The following is a 23,223-nucleotide window of genomic DNA, read 5'->3' as shown; positions in this document are numbered from 1 at the left end:
AAAATTAATAAGAAAGTGAATACGTTTTTAAAATTCTTGAATGTCTGGAAATTAAGAACAAGATTTATGCCGATGAATAATCATGAAATAAAGATGAAATTAAAATGAAAAATATAACACAGGAGTTTAGTTATTTTGAAATCTAAATATCTAAATTTGTGTACTGAAGCAAAAGAAGAGTTGTGAAAGGAATTCATACACTTAAATCCTTACATTAGAAAAGAAGAAAGCCTCAGAATTAGTGAGTTAAGTGCTTCTGTTAAGAAGATATAAAAATTCTAACAGAAAAAAACAAACAAAAGAAAATGTAAATCAAGGCAATAAAAATGAATAAATAACCCCCCAAAAATATAATAGAAAAATCTAAAGAGTGCCAAAGGTAGTTTTTGAAAAAACAATGTGAAAATTTTCTGGTAAGATTGATCGAGAAAGCAACAAAAATAAATAATAAAATAAAACTAAGTGTGAACCTAACTATAGAGAGTAGATAATGAGAAACACATTAACCAAAAACTATCAAAACTTTCTTTACAAAAATTAAATAAAATGAATAAATTACTAGAAAAGTATATTTTATCAGATCTAACTAATAAACCTGAGTAATTCAATAACAAAATAGTAGTTAAAACTATTTCCACAAAGAAAAACCATATACATGGCTCTACTGATGAGTTATACCAAATTTTAAAGAAACAGAACAGATTGTCCAACTTTACAAAAATTCATCCAGTCAATAAAGCTCATTCTATGGTACCGCAAAGCTCTGATAACTCAGTAAATACATAAAAAAGAAAAATTACTGACCCATTTGACTCAAGATTAAAGATGAAAAAAATTTCTACACAAAATCTTAGCAAATAAAATACATTTTAATAAAGATGACACATCCAATTGGGGTCATGATAAACATACATAAATATGTTTATGTTAAATAATTTTTAAAAGTAATCTATCACAGTAAGAGATTGTGTGCCCAGCATGTGTGCCCAACATGTGCCCAGCCAGTGTGGTTCAGGGGTTGAGTGTCAACTCATGAACCAATAGGTCATGGTTTGATTCCCAGTCAGGGCACATGCCCAGGTTGCAGGCTCAATCCCTGGTGTAGGACATGCAGGAGGCAGCTGATCAATGATTCTCTTTCATCACTGATGTTTATATCTCTCCCTTACTCTCTCTAAAATCATTCTTTATAAGAGAGATTAACATGCAAAAAATATGATCATTATAATACTTGTACCAAAAATACTTTTTTAGATTTTACATATATTTTTGAGTTTTTAAAACCTTTTAATAAATTAAAAGGAAAGGAATTTCTTTAACTTGAGTAAAGGTATCTACAACACTGGAGCAATGTCATCCTAAATGGCAAAATATTAAAAGCATTTCATTTAAAATCATGAATGAGTCAAAGTGATTAGATTACTAAAAAGAAACATTACTAAAAAGAAACAGCCATAAAAGGCTGACATCTGGGCTGAGTAGGGGGTGGAGGGAATTGAGCAAAAAAGAAAAAAAAGGACATTAGTGTGAGGATTGTAGGAGGCAGGTAAAGGAGTTTAATGGTGATGTATAGAGACTTGGAGTGGTGAACACACAATACAATGTACAGATGATCTGTTATGGAATTGTGCACTGAAACCTGGGTAATTTTCTTAACCAGTGCCACCCCAATAAATTCAATAAAAAGGGGGGGGAGAATGAATGAAATTGTTCAATGGTTCAAAGTCAGGAGCATTAACACTCTATTTGGCAAAGACCTGAAGCCTATGAAGCAAAGTTTATATTCAAATGTCTTGGAAGAAAGGATCATGACCATCGTTTTCCTCCTTGTCATTGATAACCACATCAATGGTAGTTGGATGACACTTTAGAGTTTACAAAGAACTACCAAATATGCAATCACATTTAAATCTGAAAATAAAATTAATAATAGAAAATATTATTCCCATGTACATAAGAATTTAGATGAACAAATCATGTCTGCCTCTCCTGCTCCATAATGAGTTACATTTGTGTTATGTATGGGGTGGGGGAGGAGGGAGGGGGGAAGGTGGTGCTGGCATGCTGGAGTTTGCAGGTACAGGGTTACCATAGCCAATTCTTTTTTTTAAAAAAAATACATTTTTATTGATTTCAGAGAGGAAGGGAGAGGGAAGGAGGGAATCACTGATTGGCTGCCTTCTGCACAACCCCTACTGGGGATCAAGCCCACAACCCGGACATGTGCCCTTGATCAGAATCCAACCCAGGACCCTTCAGTCCTCAGGCTGACACTCTATCCACTGAGCAAAATCAGCTAGGGCTCACCATAGCCAATTCTGTGCATTCTTCCAAGCTACAATCAGTGATGTCTTGTTCATGATTTGAAATCTGCCATTATGGGAATATTTACACTATAGAAACCAGCAAATACTACAGATCTTTTGTTGTTGTTCTGGGGAATCAGTTGTTAAACATTTACTACCACATCAGTGATTAATCCTCATGCAGTGTGCTTTGCTTCAGCTGCTACCTGCCTCTTTCTCTTGCTATTTCTCCTGTCACTAGATTCTCTTTCATCTCCTTCAACCAACACTCCTTACTTTTTTCTACGCACCATGGACAAGATCATTAGGTGTAGCAGATTTTCATGAAAGGTTCAGGGGTAGCAAAGAGTAACCACAGTGTGGGGCAGGGAAAGTGAACCATCACAGACAACAACACTTATTGTTTGAGTGCATACTATTTGCCAGAACATCCTTCCCCTTACTCCTCCTCTTATCTCTACAGCTAAGAGTCTGTTATTCCAAATCCTTGATTTTTGTAATGCAGGACAATTTAGCTTGCTACTCACTCCTACAAACTTGTCCTGGGTATATTGTTTTGTTTTAAATCTGATCATTTTAATACTTTTTATTGATTTTTTGTGAGAGAGAGACATGGATTTGTTGTTCCACTTATTTATGCATTTACGGGTTGATTCTTGTATGTGTCCTGATTAGGGATTAAACCTGCAATCTTGGTGTATCTGGACAGTGTTCTGACCATCTGAGCTACCCAGCCAGGGCTGGACATACTTTTTTAAAGTTAAACACTCTTTATGGTGCTTACTCAAATCAGGGGCTTTTTCCATATTCACTGTATCAAATTTTTAGGCAAGGTCTGCCTATGCATACAGAGCATAACTGTGCAGTTTGATGTTTGGAGAGAAAATGCCACTAGGAGGATGAACTCACAGGATCAGGAGTATGGATTTTTTTATGATATTAACTACATGTCTGCCAAATATATGTTTTATTAGCAACTATAGCAGAAGTTTCTCTATTTTATCTTCATAATAATACTGATAGAGAAGATTAGATGAAAAATGTGAATGACTTAAGAAAAAAAAAAAAAGCTTTTCCCTAAACCCATGCCATTCACTCACTCACCAAATGGCCAAGGCTCCATTGAATAGGTGATTTTGCGGGGGGGGGGGGGGAGGGGGAGGGCTGGAGGTGTGGGGGGCTTTGATATGATATATATGATTAATGGAAACTCCGCTAACACAAAGAGTGTTTTTTCTTTAGATGAAAGTTTGATAATATTGAGGATATTCTTTGGTTCTGCTACAAGTTGTCTCTCTCCCAAAGAAAGACAGTTCTAGTGACAGTTCTTTATCCTCAGAGCTGTGAACATGGTGGAGCCAGTTCTTCCCCAGGAGCGTCAGATATTGGAATAACTGAACTTGCATTCTGTTTAGGGGACAAAGGTGTGTCCCTCCTGACAGTCTTCTGAGGCTATTTTGCAAGGAGGGTTTAATCTCTGTGTCCTTCCTCCAGTGAATTTATTCCCCCTGCTAGGGGGAGAGCAGGCCTTTTGGGACTGGTATGTAGACTGACTTGACTCAATAAAATCATTCTACTTTCTTTCTGAAATAAATATATTATTATTATAGGAGACTAAATATAAGTAAACTTGATATTTACCTGGACTATAAATATAAGTCTCATGTCTCTTATGGTTGGTGTTTATTTTTTATTGATGACTCATGGACAAATCTATGTTATTGCAATTTTGGTTTATTCTAAAATAATGGGAACACTTTTATGTGAAGAATTTATTTTATAACACACACTCCACATTACTGTGCATTTATCAAATATCACTATCCAATAAACTACTCTTCATTAACCTCCTGTTTAAGGCTTGTATTTATAGGACATCATAAGATTAATGTGTGTTTTTTTCATCTATTCACAGTTCCTGATGACGTGTTTGCCCAAAATTATATATGGAAAGGCTCTTACAACTTCAAAGGCAGGAAACAACCCATGACCTTGACAGTCACTAGTTTCAATGCTTCCACTGGGAGAGTCAATGCCACACTCAGCAACAGCAATATGGAACTGCTACTGTCAGGTATTACCTTACGAGCAAAAAATAACGCCTTCGTTCCCATCATTTTTGTTAGTGATTTTTATACTGTGAAATATTCGTTACTTTTTTATGACATAATTCATTCAGAAACAGGCTTCCTGTTTTGTTTGTTTTTGGATTGATGCATAAATATTTCCACACAAATATAAAACTCTGTGATACCGAATAAAGCTCCCTTGGGAATATTTTTGTGTAACTAGAATGAGACATCATGAAATAGAACAGAACTTTTCATTTGAATATAACTAAATCTCCCTCTGTTCTCATGACACCAAAGAGACTGGACTTGTGATTTGCCATCTATTTTATGGTCACAGAATCATGTCTTCAAATGAAAATGTTGAGGGCACCATAAGTTACGACAGAAGAGGTAGAGCTACAGTACTGTGAACAGGCACCAGGGCCCCACGCCACTGTCCATCTGCTTGGCCTAGTCAGGTCTCTGTTTTCTCTATCTAGTGCACGCTTCTCTCATTATCCTTGATAACTGTTTTTATAGACATTCAGATGTCTTCTCAGATTTCATCTTGTCAACAGTATGCCTGATGAGCCTTCTAAAGTAGCCTTCACACTACAAACACAGTCAGACCATATCTCAGAGGTTAGAACAGCATCTGAAACAAAATAGGCCTAAAATATTGTCAAAGTAATGAATTTGAATTATTGCTCTCAATAAATATATTTTTAAAATATTAATATTGCAAATATGAAGTATATATATATAGGTTTAAATACCTTGACAGTGTACATATTCTAAATACAGTAGTTCCCCCTTTCCTGTGGCTTCACTTTCCATGGTTTCAGTTACCCAAGGTCAGTTGTGGTCCAAAAATATTATATGGAAAATTCCAGAAATGAACACTTCATAGTTTTAAATCGCAAGCCATCCATGTAGCATGATGAAATGTCGCTCTGCTTGCTCCTTCCCTCTCAGCCAGGAAGTGATTCATTCCTTTGTTTAGTGTATCCAAGCTTATGCTGCTTAACCTTAGTCACTTAGTATCCATATCAACAGAACGGTCAACAGTAACCTCATGCTAAGTCACAATGCCTGTATCCTTCTCACTTCATCTCATTGCATAGGCATTCTGTCATCTCACATTATCAAAAAAAAAGAGGTGAGTACAATGCAATAAGATAGTTTGAGAGAGCATGCACTCAACGTTTATTAGAGTATATTGTTATAATTGTCCTATTTTATACTTATTGTTGTTAATATCTTACTGTGCCTAATTAGTAATTTAAACTTTATCATAGGTATTTATGTTTAAAATAATTATATATATATATATATATATATATATATATATATATATATATATATATATGGTTCTGTATTATCTGCAATTTCATACATCCACTGGGATTTTGGAAGTATACTCCTTGGGTAGAACTATCAAACATCACTTAAAAGAATTGAATGATCCTGTAAACCTAGAGTAAAAGTATTAGGAGTTAATATATATTATATTTTAAAAATTATAGATAGTTGAGCCTGGCCAGAGTGGCTCAGTTAGTTATGCATTGCCCTGTGCACTGAAAGGTCATGAGTTCAATTCCCGGTCAGGGTGCATACGTGAGTTACGGGTTTGATGCCTGGTTGGGGGCATGTATGGAAGACAACCAATCAGTGTTTCTCCATCAGTGTTTCTCTCTCTCCCTTCCTCTCTCTAAGCATGTCCTTGGGTGAGGCTTTTAAAAAATTATAAATGGTTGCATTATATACACAAGAGAAATGCCTTTAAATTGTGACTACTACTGATTTATGCAACTTTGAAACACAATTTTTTAGAATTTTCTTTAAAAGTCTTATCACCAAATAAATGTATATTGCTGACCCTTGAACAACACAGATTAGAACCACATAGGTTCACTTATACATGGGATTTTCTTTCCAATTGGCCTACGCAGTTTAAACCCGAGTTGTTCAAGCGCCAACTAGCAGTTGAAGTATGCCAGTGTAGAGGGCAGACTTCAATTATACACAGACTTTCGATGGCACGAGGACAGTCAGTGCCTCTAATACCCATGTTGTTCTAGGGTCAACTGTACTTGTTCTAATCTAGAAATTTTTCTAAACAAATTTTTACAAATATAGAAAATAAAACATGAATAATTAGATTAGTTTGCTGTCACTGTCTCTATATATATCACTTATAACATTTTCCAGCAATATTATTTTTATTACTCTTATGTCTTTATCCTATTAATTATAATTTACATTATGTCAAGTTCTACTTATAATTATCTTTGTATTCACAGCATATTCTTATATATAGGCATAATATTAAGTGAATGAATGATTGAATCAAATTTCAACCATCAGTTAATCACAAAATTGTAACATACATATTTATTTATTACTAGAAGCCCGGTGCACAACATTCGTGCACTTAGCGGGGGGCAGGGGGGTCCCTCAACCTAGCCTGTGCCCTCTCGCAGTCAGACACCCCCCGAGGGGTCCTTAGCGCTGCATCAGAGACGAGAGAGGCTCCCACTACCACCAGCCTTGAGCTTGGCTCCTGGCTCAGCGGCGCTCCCCCTGTGGGACACACTGACCACCAGGGGGCAGCGCCTGCATTGAGCATCTGCCCCCTGTTTGGTCTGTGAGTGTCATAGTGATCAAGCCTTCTGCCTTTTGGCTGATTTGCACATTAGCCTTTTATTATATAGGATTATTCCACTGAACACATTTATATTCCAGCTTATTTCGACTCTTAAAATATTTACCATTTAAGAAAAACAAAACAACAAGACAAAACATTGTTTATATTTTGGCTTCTCTCTTTTATGCCATTGCCTTCATTGACCTTCTTGAACTAAAAATCCTACCTGACTTCTCTAGACCCAGCTCAAATGCTTTTTAAAAATAAGAATTTCCTGATGACTCCAGTTTGAAATAATCCCTCTCCTTTCTGGGTTTTTATTTATCATGTTCTCTCATGTATTTTAGTTAACTGTATACGTTGACTTATATCTCCTACTTAATGGGAAATGCTTTTAAGCATTGTATCTTTATTTATAGGCTCCAGTTGCATCTAGAATACTGTCTATCACATGGTTGGCACCCAATTTATTTTAAGAAAAATATAAACAATTTTAAAATTATATTCATATTTTTAAAGATTTTAAATGTCTTTAGGGGAAGAAATAATTTTGTTTGTAATATAATGGAATGATGTTATTAAGGACAGTAATACTTAATTTTAATAGCATAGGTCATTTAAACCCCACAATGAAGATTTAAGTTGAGAATTTCAGCTGAAAGATAAAACAAATGTACATTGTAGGATTTGTGAATAGCATCACAGATAAAACTGGCCTTGACTTGGCCTTGTTTTATTTCTTTTCCTGTCTAATCTATTACATGATATATGTAAGGAGTTATAGATAATAAAATAAAGCATAACTGTTTTTACAGGTGTATATAAAAGCCAGGAAGCTCGCCTAATGTTACACATCTATCTTATTAAAGTGCCAGCTCATGCTTCTGTGAAGAAAATGAAGGAGGAAAGTTGGGCTATGGATGGCTTTGTAAGTATAGTTCTTTAAAAGTCTGCTACTGATTTTAATAACAAATTTGTGCTTAGGTCTGTCCTTAAAATTCCAGAAAAGGTAATATTCTAAATTTTTCTAATTATGAACATACACACATACATAAAAATGACAAAATTACTATTATGAGTATTTTTTAAAATAAATGACTGAGTTTATTTAGTAATCTAGAGGTTAAGCCTAGGATTTTTGGATTCCGATGAGCTTTGCTTACTCTTTTAATATGAATGTGTACAGAAGCATATAGTTTTTTATTGCTCTCATTAAATGTATTTTGTCTACAGTCAGTACTATGATAAATAAATCTGAATAAAATATAATTCGGTCTTTGTCTGGAACTACTATTTAAAGCATATGCAACATATTAATAAAAGGCTTCAGAAAAATTAAGTATACCCATTCAATTTAAGTACAGATTTAGAATATTTTCTAAAATTGTCTATGAACAGGAAGTTATGTAAATCGCTTCATGTGGGGAGATAGTTGCCATAGTTTCACCATGGAGTCACCCTGTCCTATTCAGCCACTTATGTGAATGGAGTTTCTAAATTGGGAGTTGGAAACAAGTCCTACATCCACATACTGCCCAGGAGCTTTTGTTGAAAAATAAGCATGAGAGAAAGAGTGCTGACCGTATTCTCTCAAGTAACAAGCCTTCTTTTACAAGAAAGACCTAGCAGGGAAGAAGATATATAGTCAGTCAGAGGCTTCAGTAAGTTTGGTTCCTGAGGAAAAAATATCCATTCTGTTTCCCTATCTGTGCCATTATTCATGGAGTTGGAGACTAAATCTTGTCTTCAATGCATTTAGGCTGTTTAACTGTATTATTTCATCTAGGAAACAAAATGAATTTATTTTAATATTAGAGTTTGAGCTATTATTTTCAGAAGTATCTCATTTTTAAAAACTGCCATGCCCATCCCTAGCTGGCTTGGCTCAGTGGATAGAGCATCAGACTATGGACTGAAGGGTCCCAGGTTTGATTCCTGTCCAGGGCAAATGCATGGGTTGCAGGCTCAATTCCCAGTAGGGGGCGAGCAGGAAGTAGCCAATCAATGGTCCTCTCTCATCATTGGTGTTTCTCTTTCTCCCTCTTCATTCCTCTCTGAAATCAATATTTTAAATAATAAATAAATAAATAAATAAATAAATAAATAAATAAATATAAATAAAAACTGCCATGCCCAGAGTATGAGGTCTGATAATAAAGAATAAATTTTACCACCTGTGCTATATCAGGCTTGTGCGGGTGGTTTGGTATATTTTGCTTTAAAGAGAGACAGTCAACTTTTTGGTTGTTGTTTTGTTTTATAACTTTTATAATACTAGTAGAGGCCTGGTGCACAAAATTCATGCATGGGTGGGGTTCTTAGGCCTAGCCAGCAATCAAGCCTGATCGGGGCCTTCCAGCTGTCGGCCGGGGTCTTCCTGCTGGCACACTGACCACCAGGGGGCAGCTCCTGCATTGAGCATCTTCTCCCTGGTGGTCAGTGCATGTCGTAGCAACTAGTAGTTCGGCGTTCTGGTCGCTTTGGCTTTTATATATAGAGAGACATGAATTAGGTAGCCAATTGCAGCTAATTAGAATGACCATCAGGGTTAATTATTATTATTACTTAGCAGGAAGATTGAAATGTTTAAATTCCTATTTTATGTATGAGATCAAATGATGCTACCCATGTAGAGTCTTTTTAAAATCCTATCTAATAAAAGAGAAACATGGTAATTAGCGTACGTCCGCTACCCTTCTCATTGGATAATCAGGGCGATATGCAAATTAACTGCCAGCCAAGATGGCGGCCGGCAGCCAGGCAGCTTGAAACTAACATGAGGCTTGCTTGCTTCAGTGATAGAGGAAACCAACGTTCCCCGCCTGCCTTGCCGGCCTCTGAGCCTGCAGTTTGAAACATAGTTACAAATATAGAAGCTAAACAAAACCCCAGAAACCTGCTTTCAGCGAGCCGGGATCTCAGAGCTGGAGTTGATACAGAGTTTCGATTATAAAACCCAAACAAACCAGATACCTTCTTTCAGCAGCAGAGGCCTCAGAGCTGGAGTCAGAGCTAAAGCTGGCCCAGAATAAAAAAAAAAAAAAAAAAAAAAAAAAAAAAAAAAAAACAGGAGCAGTTGGGAGCTTCAGTCACCCGCCAGTCTGAAAACAGCCCTCAGCCCCTCACCCAGATTGGCCAGGCACCCCAGTGGGGACCCCCATCCTGAAGGGTGTGTGACCAGCTGCAAACAGCCACCATCCCCTCACCCAGGCTGGCCAGGCACCCCAGTGAGGAACCCCACCCTGAAGGGTGTGTGACCAGCTGCAAACAGCCATCACCCCTCATCCAGGCTGGCCAGGCACCTCAGTGGGGATCCCCACCCTGATCCAGGACACCCTTCAGGGCAAACCAGCTGGCCCCCACCCATGCACCAAGCCTCTATCCTATATAGTAAAAGGGTAATATGCCTCCCAGCACCACGATCAGCGGAGCAGCGAGGCCTCCTGGCAGCGGGATCAGGGTGACAGGGGGCAGCACCCAAACCCCCTGATCGCCCTGCGGCTCTGTGTGTGACAGGGGGTGGGGCCACAACCTCCCTATTTGCCCTGCTCTATTCGTGACAGGGGAAGGCGCCCCAACCCCCTGATCAGCCCTGCTCTGTGCCTGATAGGAGGGAGCTCCCCAACCCCTGATCGGCCCTGCTGTAGGTGATAGAGGGCAGCGCCCCAACCCCCCCCTGCATGGGCCCTGCTCTGTGTGTGACGGGGTAGAGCCATAACCTCCCCATCGGCCCTACCCTGAGTGTGACAGTGGCGGTGCCCCAACCCCCTGATGGGCCCTGCTCTGTGCGTGACAGGGTGTGGCGCTGCAACCTCCCCATCAACCCTGCCTTGAGTGTGACAGGGGGCGGTGCCCCAACCCCCCAATCGGCCCTACCCTGAGCGTGACTGAGGGTGGCATCACAACCTCCCAGTCCGCCCTGCTCTGTGCATGACAGGGGGCGGTGCCCCAACTCCCCAATCGGCCCTGCTCTGAGTCCGACCAGGGGCTGCACCCAGGAATTGGGCCTGCCCTCTGCCACCCAGGAGCAGGCCTAAGCCAGCAGGTCGTTATCTCCTGAGGGGTCCCAGACTGTGAGAGGGCACAGGCCGGGCTGAGTGACCCCCCTCTCCCGCGAGTGCACAAATTTTTGTGCACCGGGCCTCTAGTATGTTAATAATCAGCATTTACAGCATTAGACATAGCCACACAATCTCAGAGTCACTGAACCAGGATTTAGTTCTTGCTCATGTGTCTGAGGTTAGTTGTGGCTAGACCTGTTGTCCATGTGGCCCACATTCTATTAGAAGCCATGGAGTCTGTTCTGGGGCCCAGGCTGGAGCTGCATCAGCTCCCTGAAGCTTCTCCTTTTTTGTCAGGTCAGAAGCACTTGGTGACACAGTGGAAAACATGCACCTCCTTGTTTAACAGCTCTATTGAAATATAATTCACATATCCTACACTTTAACCGTTTATAGTGTTGTTTTCAATGACTTTTTGTATATTTGCAAATGTTCAACCATCACCACAGTGGATTTTAGAATACCTTTCACCTCAAAAAGAAATTCTATATCCTTTAGCTACCTTCTCACCCAGCCAATCCCTGTCACCGCCCCAGCCCTAGGCAGCCACAAATCTGTTTTCTATTTCTACAGATTTCCCTGTTCTTGACTTTCATATTCATGGAATCATATTATATGTGGCCTTTTGTGACTGACTGACTTAACTTATTATAATGGGAAACATGCCTCTTAAGACCTAGGCTAGGAACTGACATTGTCAATTCTACCCACATTCTATTGGCCAAAGGAAGTCACAGAACCAAACCCAACTCAATGAGATGCGAAATATGCTTTTCCCAAGAAGGTCATGGGAGTGGGGAGAAGTGCATAAATGCTGAGGAGTAATTTAATCTGAAAACATGGTATTTTTATACTTTAATTCTTAATTGAGAATTTGCTTCTTGTTTCATCATATCCTTGCTCTTTTCTTTGCCAGTTGTTTTCTTAGCCTAAAAGAAATCTATATATCTATGTAATAACATTAATAATCAGCCTTGCCTTTTATCATAATTATTTACAAATTAAAATTTTGATTTTTCTTTTAATGATGGCAAATTTATATAATGTTCTGTGGTTTATATAGGACAAGGAGCTTTGCCTTTTATTCATTTCAGAATAACATTGAATATTTATTAAAGCTGGGAAAATATAGCTGTGGGCAGTCTTCACATTTAATCAAATTATAAATATTTTTAGGTTTCTGCTGAGCCTGATGGAGCTACTTATGTGTTTCAAGGATTTATTCAGGGCAAAGATTATGGGCAATTTGGACTCCAAAGACTGGGTAATGTATTCATTTTCATTTTCATGTAGTTTACTTATTACTCCAGACATCATAAGAAAATAAAGTAGATTCTGTATATTAGGCACACTTACTACATTTTGAATTTTGCATTATCAGGACTATACATTGATCCATTTTGATAGCCTTTTAAATAATCTCATTCTTCAAAATATTGGTTCTCTATGTACCACCTCTGTACAGTATGGTTTTTCATCATCTTTCCAATAAACATGACAAACTATCTTGCCCTTAAGCAAGTAAAAAGGAGAAAAAGTGATATAGATATAAAGGAAAATATTAAACTGTAAATTATCTTATCTTATCTCATGAGAACTGGAATACTTCTCTTCAGTTTGAATATTGTTGCAATTTTCTTTCTTCTTCGAGAATGTAGTGGCACTTTGAGAAACTCATAGGGTCTGGAAAGGGAAAATAACTTTGAGGAATGGGTGTAGCATCAGGGCTCTGTGCTCTTCAGATACATAAATTTGCTGTGGGAGGGACAGGGTTTTGTCATTCTTATTCCCAATCCTGCTAAAATGTGTGTACACATGTAAGGGCCTTGCCTGAAATGTATTTATTAACATAGCTTTGGATGTATAACATAGCTTAGGGATATAGTTTTCTTTTGGGGGGGGTTGTATAATTTTCCTCAGTTATACTGTCTGCCATTATCTTGTGTTGTTGCTACATAAAGAATAAATTATGGCTCTAAAAATCTACTATTTGACATTTTCTTAGAAATTTAATTACTTTGAATTTTTACATAAATATTCTGAGTCCCTGGAAAAATATGTATAGAATAAAGTAATAACTTTTTTTTTAACCTGGCCTGAGGTATCATATAGTTGAATATAACTATCAAAAAGTGAAATTAGATTTCTCTAAATAAGCAATAATAGTAAGTAATTTCAGATAATGTCTTACCTAAAATTGTGTTATTTTTAAAAACAGGATAAAACATTAACGTGATACAGTAAAACGGTTGTGTAATTAAATGCACAATGTTTCCAAAAGCACCTCAAACACTACATATCTAAGACAGAACCTATAAAAAGGGAACTGAAAAAATAATTGTTATTTAGTTCCTCTTGACACATGTGCCATTGTGTTGACAAACCTGACTTTTCTCATTTTCTGACTGCCAGTGTCATCACCATTTACTCAGCCCCGAGTAAAGCACTATAATCCTATGCCTTTAACCTCTTTCATGTGGCACACAAACAAGTTCTCTTGGTTTTAACTCCAAAATGTTTGCCTAAACCTATCCTCTTCCTAGAGTTTTAATTCACATCTTAATTTTGTTTTATCTGGGTTTTTACTGCAACCTTTAAATTACTCTGGCTTCTGGTCTGGACCCCCTCAAGTCCATCCCACACCAGTCACTGTTCTAAATCATGTTTTATCACTGGACCTTTCATTACTGAACACCTTCCGTTATCCCTCACTGTTAGTGAGCAGTAAGTTTGAGCTCTTTGGACTATTTATGCCTTTTCAAAGTTTAATCATAGCTAACCATCCTATTTCTACCACAGTCATTTCCACACATCTATGCCTAATGCTTGTCACATCCCGTAAAAAAGCCACCGATCTTCCCATTTCTAGGTTATTGATGGTCCTGCTTCTTCCTCCATTCATTGTTCTACTCATTCTTCAAGAAAAACCTCATAGTGTATATCCTCCAGAAACATTCTTACATACCAGCAGATGGAATTTCTCCTTCCCTTCCTAAAGAACATTGCTCATTAATTCATGCCTGATGCATCCACTTACTTATGTCTTAGTGTTCTTTTCACAGTTGTATAAACTCTTCAGTTCAAAGATGCTGCTTATTTTTATTCTGTATCCTTTCCTGAGAAAATATCTTATGCGTAATAGGCATTGTGCAAAATTGTGTGGAATTGAGCTGAAGGAGTTTCATTATTCTATGTACATTTCCAAGAAAGAGACAAATTAATTGGTTCAGAAAATAAAAATCAACTGTGATAAATTGAGTTGATTATGTACTTATAATTTTATTTTATTTTATAGGATTGAATATGTCAGAGGGTTTAAATTCTTCAAATCAACCTCATGGTACAAATAGTAGTTCTGTGGCCATTGCTATTCTTGTGCCTTTTTTTGCACTTATATTTGCAGGATTTGGATTTTATCTTTATAAACAAAGGTAAGTTTGTTGACTTTAACTACAAATATTCCCCAAATCTATATTCATGTTCTTTTTACTACTCTACTTCAAATTTTAATTTCCATTTTTTTCTGGGTTGTTGCAATATCTATGTGCTAAATGTTGCCACAGTTGTTGAAAACCTTATTTTCCCTGCCTTCCTTTTCACCAACCTTATATGCACACAATAAAAATTGCTCTGTTAAATTGCACATGCATTCAACTTAACCCTTTCTTCTTTCGCCTATCAATGTCCTAGTACATAACTAGTTGTCCAAGTTATTTTTAAATTACCCATAGTGAGATTTTAGAGATATTAAATCTAGGTTAAGTTTTAAATTAAAGAGGTGATATCCACTATCAGACTTATTTAGACAACTAGGAAGAAACTTATAATCAAAGCCCCTTGGTTCACATGATAAGATTAACCAATTTCACCCAGGCAGGCAGTTGGTAGAATCCTCTAATCTTCTTGAGTACCTGCTTTTGCTTTAAGAAGATTATGCAATTAATATGTTATATTTTGACATATCTAGTACAGGATTAAACATGTTATTATTGGTCCTTCTTGACTACATTCATTACAGTATCCTGGTGAGAAAGGCTTTACTATGAATTCTCCACTATTTAGAACCATCACTTATCACAAAAAAATATTTAGGTAATCAGATAATTAAATGAATATTACCTAAATGCATTTATATTCCCCAAGCTGATATTTTATTATAGATATCAGTCTCTGTTTTATCTAACAATGGCTTATTTAATATTACATACATTTGTATTAATTGTGATAAGCAGCTGGTTAGATCTTGTCAATATCAGATTTTATTGATGATAAAATCATTACTAAATGTTGTATAAAGCTAACGATAACAATCTTTTTTTATCATTGTGGTAAGATACCCACAACAGAAAACCATTTAAACCACCATAGGTGTACAATTCAGTGACATGTAGCACATTCACAATGTCATGGAACCATCACTGCTACTTCCACAACATTGCATCACCCTAAAATGAAACTGTACTCATTAAGCTGTCACTCTCATTCCTCCTACCCCACTCCAGACAACTAATCTGCTTTTTTTCTATACTGACTTGCCTATACTGGATACCTATATATATATATATAAAAAGCTAATATGCTAAGTGTTCATCCAGGTAAAGACGTCACGTAGCAACACCTGGCTTCCTCTCCCTAGCAACAACTAGTCTCCTTACAGTTTCTTCAGCCCAGGAACACGACTTGCTTTATAGCCAGGTGCAGACATTTCACACTTTAACCAAATGTCTGTGAAGCATTTTCCCATGCCTCATCTCAGTTGATCCTCACAGAAGTCCTGGAGTAGGTAGATAGGAGACTCGGTGAAATTCTATTTTCTTTTCATTAGCCGGAAAACAGAGATTTAGAAAGCTTAGAAACTTGACCCAACTGAAAAGAAGTAAGAAATGGTGGATCTTGAAAATGACCAGGTTTTCTCACTACGCAGAAAATAGTCAAATACCACTGCAGTTAAATATTTTACCCTTTGTTCTCCCAGCATGACTTTTAATAATAATCTGCTTCATGTTGATATTTACTGCTTTGTTGCTGACAATTACCTGAAATAGAAGTTGGGGTGCTTCACTGGGCAGGAAAAAGTTAAGCTAAATCAGAAAGCAGGTCTAATTAAGCAAGTTTATTCAATATCTATAAAAGGCTAAGTTGACTCACACATGCATGATACATATAAAGCCTTCGCTGGCTCCAATTGCACGTGTGTGTTTTGATCTGTCATTGTCGATCCTGAATTTGCTTGACACTTCTATTATAGAGAAAGGGCGAATAGCGATATTAAAATATTTCTTCTAGTTAATTTCCTTTCAATGTGCATGAATCCGTGCACTGGGCCCCTAGTTTCATATAATTAGAATCATACAGTACATAATATTTTGCATCTGGCTTCTTTTTTAAAAAAAAATCTCTATTGTTTAAAGTATTACATATGTCCCCTTTTTTCTTCCATTGAGCCCTTCTAGCCTGCCCCCACCTCCCACCCCAAGCATTCACCACCCTATTGACTGTGTCCATGGGTTATGCATATATATATATATATATATATATATATATATATATATGTATGTGTATATATATATATACACATTATATATATGCACATATATATACATTATATATGTTATATATATATTATATATATAATATTATATATATATATATATATATATATATATATATATATTTAATCTCTTCCCACTCACCCATCCTCCCCTGCCTTCCCACTTAGGTTTGAAAATCTGTTCCATGCTTCTATGTCTCTGGGTCTGTTTGTTCATCAGTTTATTTTGTTCATTAGATTCCACATATGAGTGAGATCATGTGATACTTATCTTTCTCTGACTGGTTTACTCACTTAGCATAATGACAGCAGTGTTTTAAGTTTCATCCATGTAATAGCTTCATGAATACTTTATTCATTTATAAGACTGAATAATATTTCATTGTATGTTTTAATGTGTTCTGTTTGAATATGTCCATTCATCAACTGATGGACATGTGTATGGTTCCTAGCACTTGACTGCTGTGAATAGTGCTGCTATATACATTTGATATAGGTTTTAGTTTGGATACCTATTTCAATTCTCCACATCTTTGCCAAAACTTGTTATGTTCTGTTTCCTCCTTTAAAAAAAAAAAAATTATAGCTATCCTTGTGTATGTGAAGTGGTGTCTTACTATGGTTTGATTTGTATTTCCTTAAATACTAATGACATTGAGCATTTTTCAGATGCTTTTGACCATTTGTCTATCTTTTTGGAGAAATGTGTATTCAAGTACTTTGCTCCTTTTGTAATTGGATTGTTTGTCTTCTTCTTGTTGTTGAGTTGTAATAATGCTTTATATATTCTATTAGACTGTTAAGAGTTATATGGTTTGCAAATATTTCTCCCTTTCTGTGGGTTGTATTTCTACTCTCTTTAAAAAATAGATTTTTAAAGCTGATTTTTAGAGAAAGACGATGGAAGAGGGAGAGAGAGAAACATATCTGTAAGAGCAAAACATCAGTAGGCTGCCTCCGCATGCCTCTTATGAAGCCCAAGCATGTGCCCTGACTGGGAATCAAATTGAGCCAGCAACCTTTCGGTGCACCGGACAACACACAACCAACTGAGCCACACTGGCCAGGGTGTATTTCCACTCTCTCTGTCTCTCTTTCATGTTTTTATTGATTTTCTTAGAGAGGAAAGGGAGAGAGAGATAGAGAAACATCGATAAAAGATAACGATCAACTGCCTCTTGCACACCCCTATTGGGGATTGAGCCCACAACCCAAGCATGTGTCCTGACCAGGAATCAAACCTGTGACCTCTTGATGCATGGGATGACGTGCAACCACTGAACTATACCAGCTGGGTTTCTCTCTCTCTCTCTCTCGCTCTCTCATCTATCTTTAAAAATATATTTGTATTGATTTCAGAGAGGAAGAGAGAGGGAGAAAGATAGAAACATCAATGAAGAGAGAGAATCTTAATCGTGTCCTTTTAGTACAAAAGTTTTTCATTTAGATGAAATCTGATTTATCTATTATTTCTGTTGTTACTTGTTCTTTTAGTGTCATATCGAAGAAACCACTGCCAAATTCAGGATCATGTATGTTTTCTCCTAAGAGTTTTATAGATTTAGCTCATATATTTAGGACTTTAATTCATTTCAACTTAATTTTTGTTGATGGTAAAAACTTTCCTTTTGTAAAGCTTGATGATATTTTTCTTAAGCTGTTGCTCAATATTAGCAAAAGGAAATTTCTTTACATCTTTATGATTCTTATATCTTTATTAGGAAATTATGCTGCTTCTGGTTTTTTATTGTGAATCTAGTTTGGAAAAAAAAAAAAAAAAAAGAGAGAGAGAGAGAGATGCCGAAACCGGTTTGGCTCAGTGGATAGAGCGTCGGCCTGCGGACTGAAGGGTCCCAGGTTCGATTCCGGTCAAGGGCATGTACCTGGGTTGCAGGCACATCCCCAGTAGGAGATGTGCAGGAGGCAGCTGATCAATGTTTCTCTCTCATCAATGTTTCTAACTATCTCTCTCCCTTCCTCTCTGTAAAAGTTCAATAAAATATATTTTAAAAAAAAAAAGAGAGAGAGAGAGACAAACCTGACTCTTTATGCGCCTGTGAAGAGTAAGTGTAAGCAATATTACTATATAGGTGATGCCTCTGAAAGAAACTTAAGATAGCTCTTCATTTTTTTTTTATTTTTTTTTTTAATATTGCCTTGCAAAGTACCTAACAATTTTTAGTTTAGGAAAAAAGTTCAGAAAATGCATTAGGGATAGTAAAGCAATGTAATGTCAAATATAAATGATGATAAAATATAGTTTAAATTTGTGGTGCTTGGTATAAACAAAAGAGTTGAGAAACATTTATTTTAATATATATCTTTCTGAGGATTTAGGTCTCAGAAACAAGTAGGGACAAGTCTGCTTCTGTTCCATTACAAATGTCAGCAAATTATGCAGTGCATGTGGGAAAGAAAATTAGAAATAAGCATTAGTCAAAGGTGAGAGAAATAAAAAAAAAATATATCAAGCAGGAATGCAAAACAGCAACTTACACCAGCCAGCCTAGACTCTATATGCTTTATTAACTAAAAACAAACTTTCAGCCCTCAGTAACTCTTTGGAAACTATTTTTATGACTTGAGTATCAGTCTAGCCTTTCTTTGAGATTTTGAAGGTACAGGCGCTAATATATAACATTTCTAAGCAAATCACATATTTCTGTCTTAGCGACACTCCAAATACCTTCTCAGGTCAGGCCTCAGCATCAGTTGTCTGCTCTCCTGGAGTCCCCGTCTGTTTAGTGCAGAACCAGCTCCCCTGGTCTTTCAAGTCTCAGATTAAATTTTACCTCCTGTGGCTCCCAGTTACTTCCTATCAGAGCAACCATTTTTCTTTTCATCAGAATAATTCTGATTAGCTATTATTTTTTGTTTTATGTATTTTTAATTTTTTCTGTCACTACAATATGAGCTCCATGAGAGTAATGATTATGCCTAGGATCATGCCTGGCCTATTATAGATGCTCAATAAATATTTGATAAATGAATGAATGAATAGTAATACGATTTAAATTCATCATCATCATCATCACAATGTATTGATAATATACATACTAATTCATAATGATAATTTAACATTTATGAGAAAATCTATGATAGCCATAATATGTCATTTATTTATACTTGTATTGCTCAATTCAGTACTGTATATAAATAGGTATATGCGTAAATAAAGGCACTCAGGATTTAAAAATGACAGGTAAATTATTCAAATCGGATGTATTAAATTTATGACTTGTCAGTAAATACCTTTAAGTTACATTATCCATTAACCATGAGAACTCAGGAATATTATGTTTGCGCTCCACGCTGCTGTTCCTAGGAGAAAGTTGACGCATAGCTAATCAATGTTCTCATCAACAGGACTGCACCCAAAACACAGTATACAGGCTGTTCGGTTCATGAAAATAACAATGGCCAAGCAGCTTTTGAAAACCCCATGTACGACACCAGTGCCAAGTCCGTGGAAGGGAAGGCTGTGCGATTCGATCCCAACTTGAACACGGTCTGCACGATGGTATAACATGGCAGCCTTCTTCAGAAGCTTGGAAGTCGACACACAAAACAGTGCACATTAGTTCACTGGTAAAAAAACAAAAAAAAAAGAAAAATTAAAGCACACTTTTCAGGACTTGCTGGGTCACCTTTTCCCGAGGAATGAGAGAGAAGAGTGTTTTTTTCATAAACTGGACCATAATTCTTCTTCATGTTTACCATGGAGATTTTTACAGAAACCCGCTGCACTCTGAGAGTGCTTACTCACAGTTTATTTGCTTTTTTAAAAAAGGAGATTATTCTAAAACATAAACTTATTTGCATATATTGGAGGAGCATCCATATCAAAGTATTTCTGTGCTTTATAAACTATATTAGAGGGACTGGGTTTTAAAGAAAAAGACATAGGGTAGACAATAAGAGCTATACTTACAAGAGTCGGTAGATCACTGACTTCTCTTTAACCATCCTGTGCTGCATCACGCCCATAAGTCTGTATTTCACACCACTCTATCAGCTGTGTGTTCTTGTTAATTGAGCCATTGTTTTCCTTATTTCCATGGATATTTGAGATTGAGTCAATCCCTGAAATGTTTATGAGCTAGTTTATGCCACAGAGAGAGAAGATTGCCCACTCTGATTTGACTTTCTAGTTTTTGTTCTTTAGGATCTTATTGCTACTCATGTTTGTCCTCCCGATTTCCCACATTTTGTTGTGACCACCAGTATTCAGTGAGCCATGGGGGTAGTGTTTAACTCCTTGTTTCAATCAATTTTGTCATCCAGAAACCACTTTAGCTGGCAAAAATTACCTATAATAATGATGATTTTGCAGTTATCTGAGACACCAAGCTTATCATCCTTAAACAAACTTTCTAATGTTTTTGAAAGACCAAATAAAGCATATCAATCTATTGTAATTAGTTTATACCATTTATATTGTCCTCCCAGTTGAGCCTTCACATTTAGTTAACATTTTTTGAACTTTTATGTAACGAGTTAGACATATATTTGGACGAGCCCCTAAACATAAGGACCAAAAAAATAAAATCTACTCTTTCAAATCTCCAATTCCATTTTTTTCCCTAAAGTTGTGGATTTACCAAGTTTCTCTCACTGTCACATTAAGACATGCATTTGCAAGTTATTGGTGGCTCACTTACAACTGTATGACAGTAATGCCAGCATTTTTGTTTCATAGGTCATTGTCCTCCTTTAATAGCATGTTTTACTTCATTGAATAAATTATGTACCCAGTGTGAATTCTCTGTTGTCGTCCCTTTCAAGTATGGATAACTCTGTCAACAGTCTTGACTCTTTGTATCACGAGACAGAGTGCCTAAGAGAAATCGTTGCACCCGGAGCGCGCTGCTTGGATCTATCCCTACCACATTTAGTGAATTTCTTGTAAACCACTTTGAGATACTTTGTTTTGGAAATTCATACAATTTTCTCAACATTGTACTCTACTGACAGGATGCTGTTTTAAATTTTATGCCATCAGTTATTTATTCTTGTTTATTCAAATGACTGCAATAACAATGATTCATTCATTAATGTTAAGGTTAATACATTTAAGATCTTGTTTAAACAATGTTTCTTCTGCGACTGGCTACTCCTCTTATATTAATGCATACACTTTTGTAAAGAAGTATATTTTTATGAAAAAAAAACTTTGTAAAAGTATGATGTAAATTTTCAGTGCAATGTAAACAAAATAAAAATGGATAATTGCTTTTGTAAAATGTGTATTCTTTTAAAAAAAAAAATTGCCTGACAGTGTACTGGTCAGTAAAAGGAATGAACAGCCCATATTTAATGGATGTTTTAAGTTTCCAAAAATACATATTATATATACTTAGAAACCTAGCAATGACATGTAGGTGTTTTTCTTCATATTCTATTGTTCCCCAACTGTGGCACTCTTTTAGAAGTGCATAGATTCCCAGTTAAAATAATAGTATCATAAGGGCCTTACCTCTGAATTTTTCTTGAATGTAAACATTTTAATAATACTACCTGAATTTAGGTATATGTGATGATTTCTAATATTTCTGTAGTAAATTTTCTTAGAGATACTTCTGTTTAGTATGTTTCATAAGTACAAACACAGTAACCTTTTGAATAGCTACATTAAAGTAATACTCAAAAACAAATATATCGTCAGGATGGAACATGTAAAGTTTTATACTCAGAAAGTTATCAAATTTCTATAAAGTGAAAATCACAAGTTATTTAAGTTCAATTTTATTAGCAAACTCTTTTTTCACAAAATATATAGTGCTATCTTTATATTTCAAAACCTCAAACTCCATTTAAAGTCTGTCTCTGGTTACTACAATTTCATTTTAGAAATAAATGGTTCTTGATATAATTTTAGTTTCTGGTTTTATTTTATTAACTATATTACCTCCAGCTTTCACTCCTTTCATATCTTCTATATTTTCCCTGGATGTTCTTAGTCCTTATTTTCATTCCTCTCTGTTTTTTCTTTTTTCACTTTTTCTTCCTTTTTTGTTTTCTAATTTTTGTTCTCTCACTTCCGATGTTTTTCTTAATATTATTTCTTTGTTTTACATGTCTTCGTTTTAAATGTTTATAGTTTATCTTTTACTATGCTCTTTATACTTAACCCTCTCAAAAGTTAGAAATAAGGTTAGTGGAAGCAGGTTTACTTTTATTTATTCCCAACTTTATTGAAATATAATTAACAAAATTATAAGTTCTTTTTAAAGTGCAAAACTTGATGATTCAATAAATGTGTACTTTTTTGTGATAAATTTGCTACTTTCTTAGCAAATTTCAATTAAGGAAGTGGTTTCAAAGAGTCTTCCTGTATTCCCCTTATATGTAAAAGCATTAAAGCTATAGGTTCCACCCAGGATATTGATACTGGAGCCTGATGGTCATGATTGTGAAAATAGACCAAAGGGTCAGATTTATTTTGCCCTTCCTTTTCACTTACAAGTGAGGGGGAGAAAAAGAACATAACATAGGCTAAAAGAGTCAATAAAAATAACTAGGTGGTTCTCTCTTAAAAAGAATAAGAGAATGCATTGCTTGTCAAAGTATTAATCTGTGAATATCTATACATTTAAAATAAGAATAG

General features: G+C 36.0%; 1 protein-coding gene across 3 annotated transcripts in view; it reads left to right on the top strand.

The window, feature by feature from the left end:
• CSMD3 (CUB and Sushi multiple domains 3) overlaps positions 1 to 21,740 on the top strand; it is an 872,847-nt gene extending 851,107 nt beyond the window's left edge. For all 3 annotated transcript variants that reach the window (XM_036338167.1, XM_036338166.1, XM_036338165.1), the window contains 5 exons: positions 4,222 to 4,380; positions 7,820 to 7,932; positions 12,242 to 12,329; positions 14,361 to 14,496; positions 19,983 to 21,740. In XM_036338167.1, the coding sequence (XP_036194060.1) occupies positions 4,222 to 4,380; positions 7,820 to 7,932; positions 12,242 to 12,329; positions 14,361 to 14,496; positions 19,983 to 20,142 (656 nt within the window). In that variant the 3' untranslated portion in view covers positions 20,143 to 21,740. The remainder of the gene's footprint in view (positions 1 to 4,221; positions 4,381 to 7,819; positions 7,933 to 12,241; positions 12,330 to 14,360; positions 14,497 to 19,982) is intronic.
• Positions 21,741 to 23,223: the final 1,483 nt, after the last annotated feature.

The sequence above is a fragment of the Myotis myotis genome, unplaced genomic scaffold (genome assembly GCF_014108235.1).
Source record: "Myotis myotis isolate mMyoMyo1 unplaced genomic scaffold, mMyoMyo1.p scaffold_m19_p_16, whole genome shotgun sequence".
Lineage (NCBI taxonomy): Eukaryota > Metazoa > Chordata > Mammalia > Chiroptera > Vespertilionidae > Myotis > Myotis myotis.
Note: the sequence above shows the minus strand (reverse complement) of the source record. Positions and strands in the feature narration are given on the sequence as shown.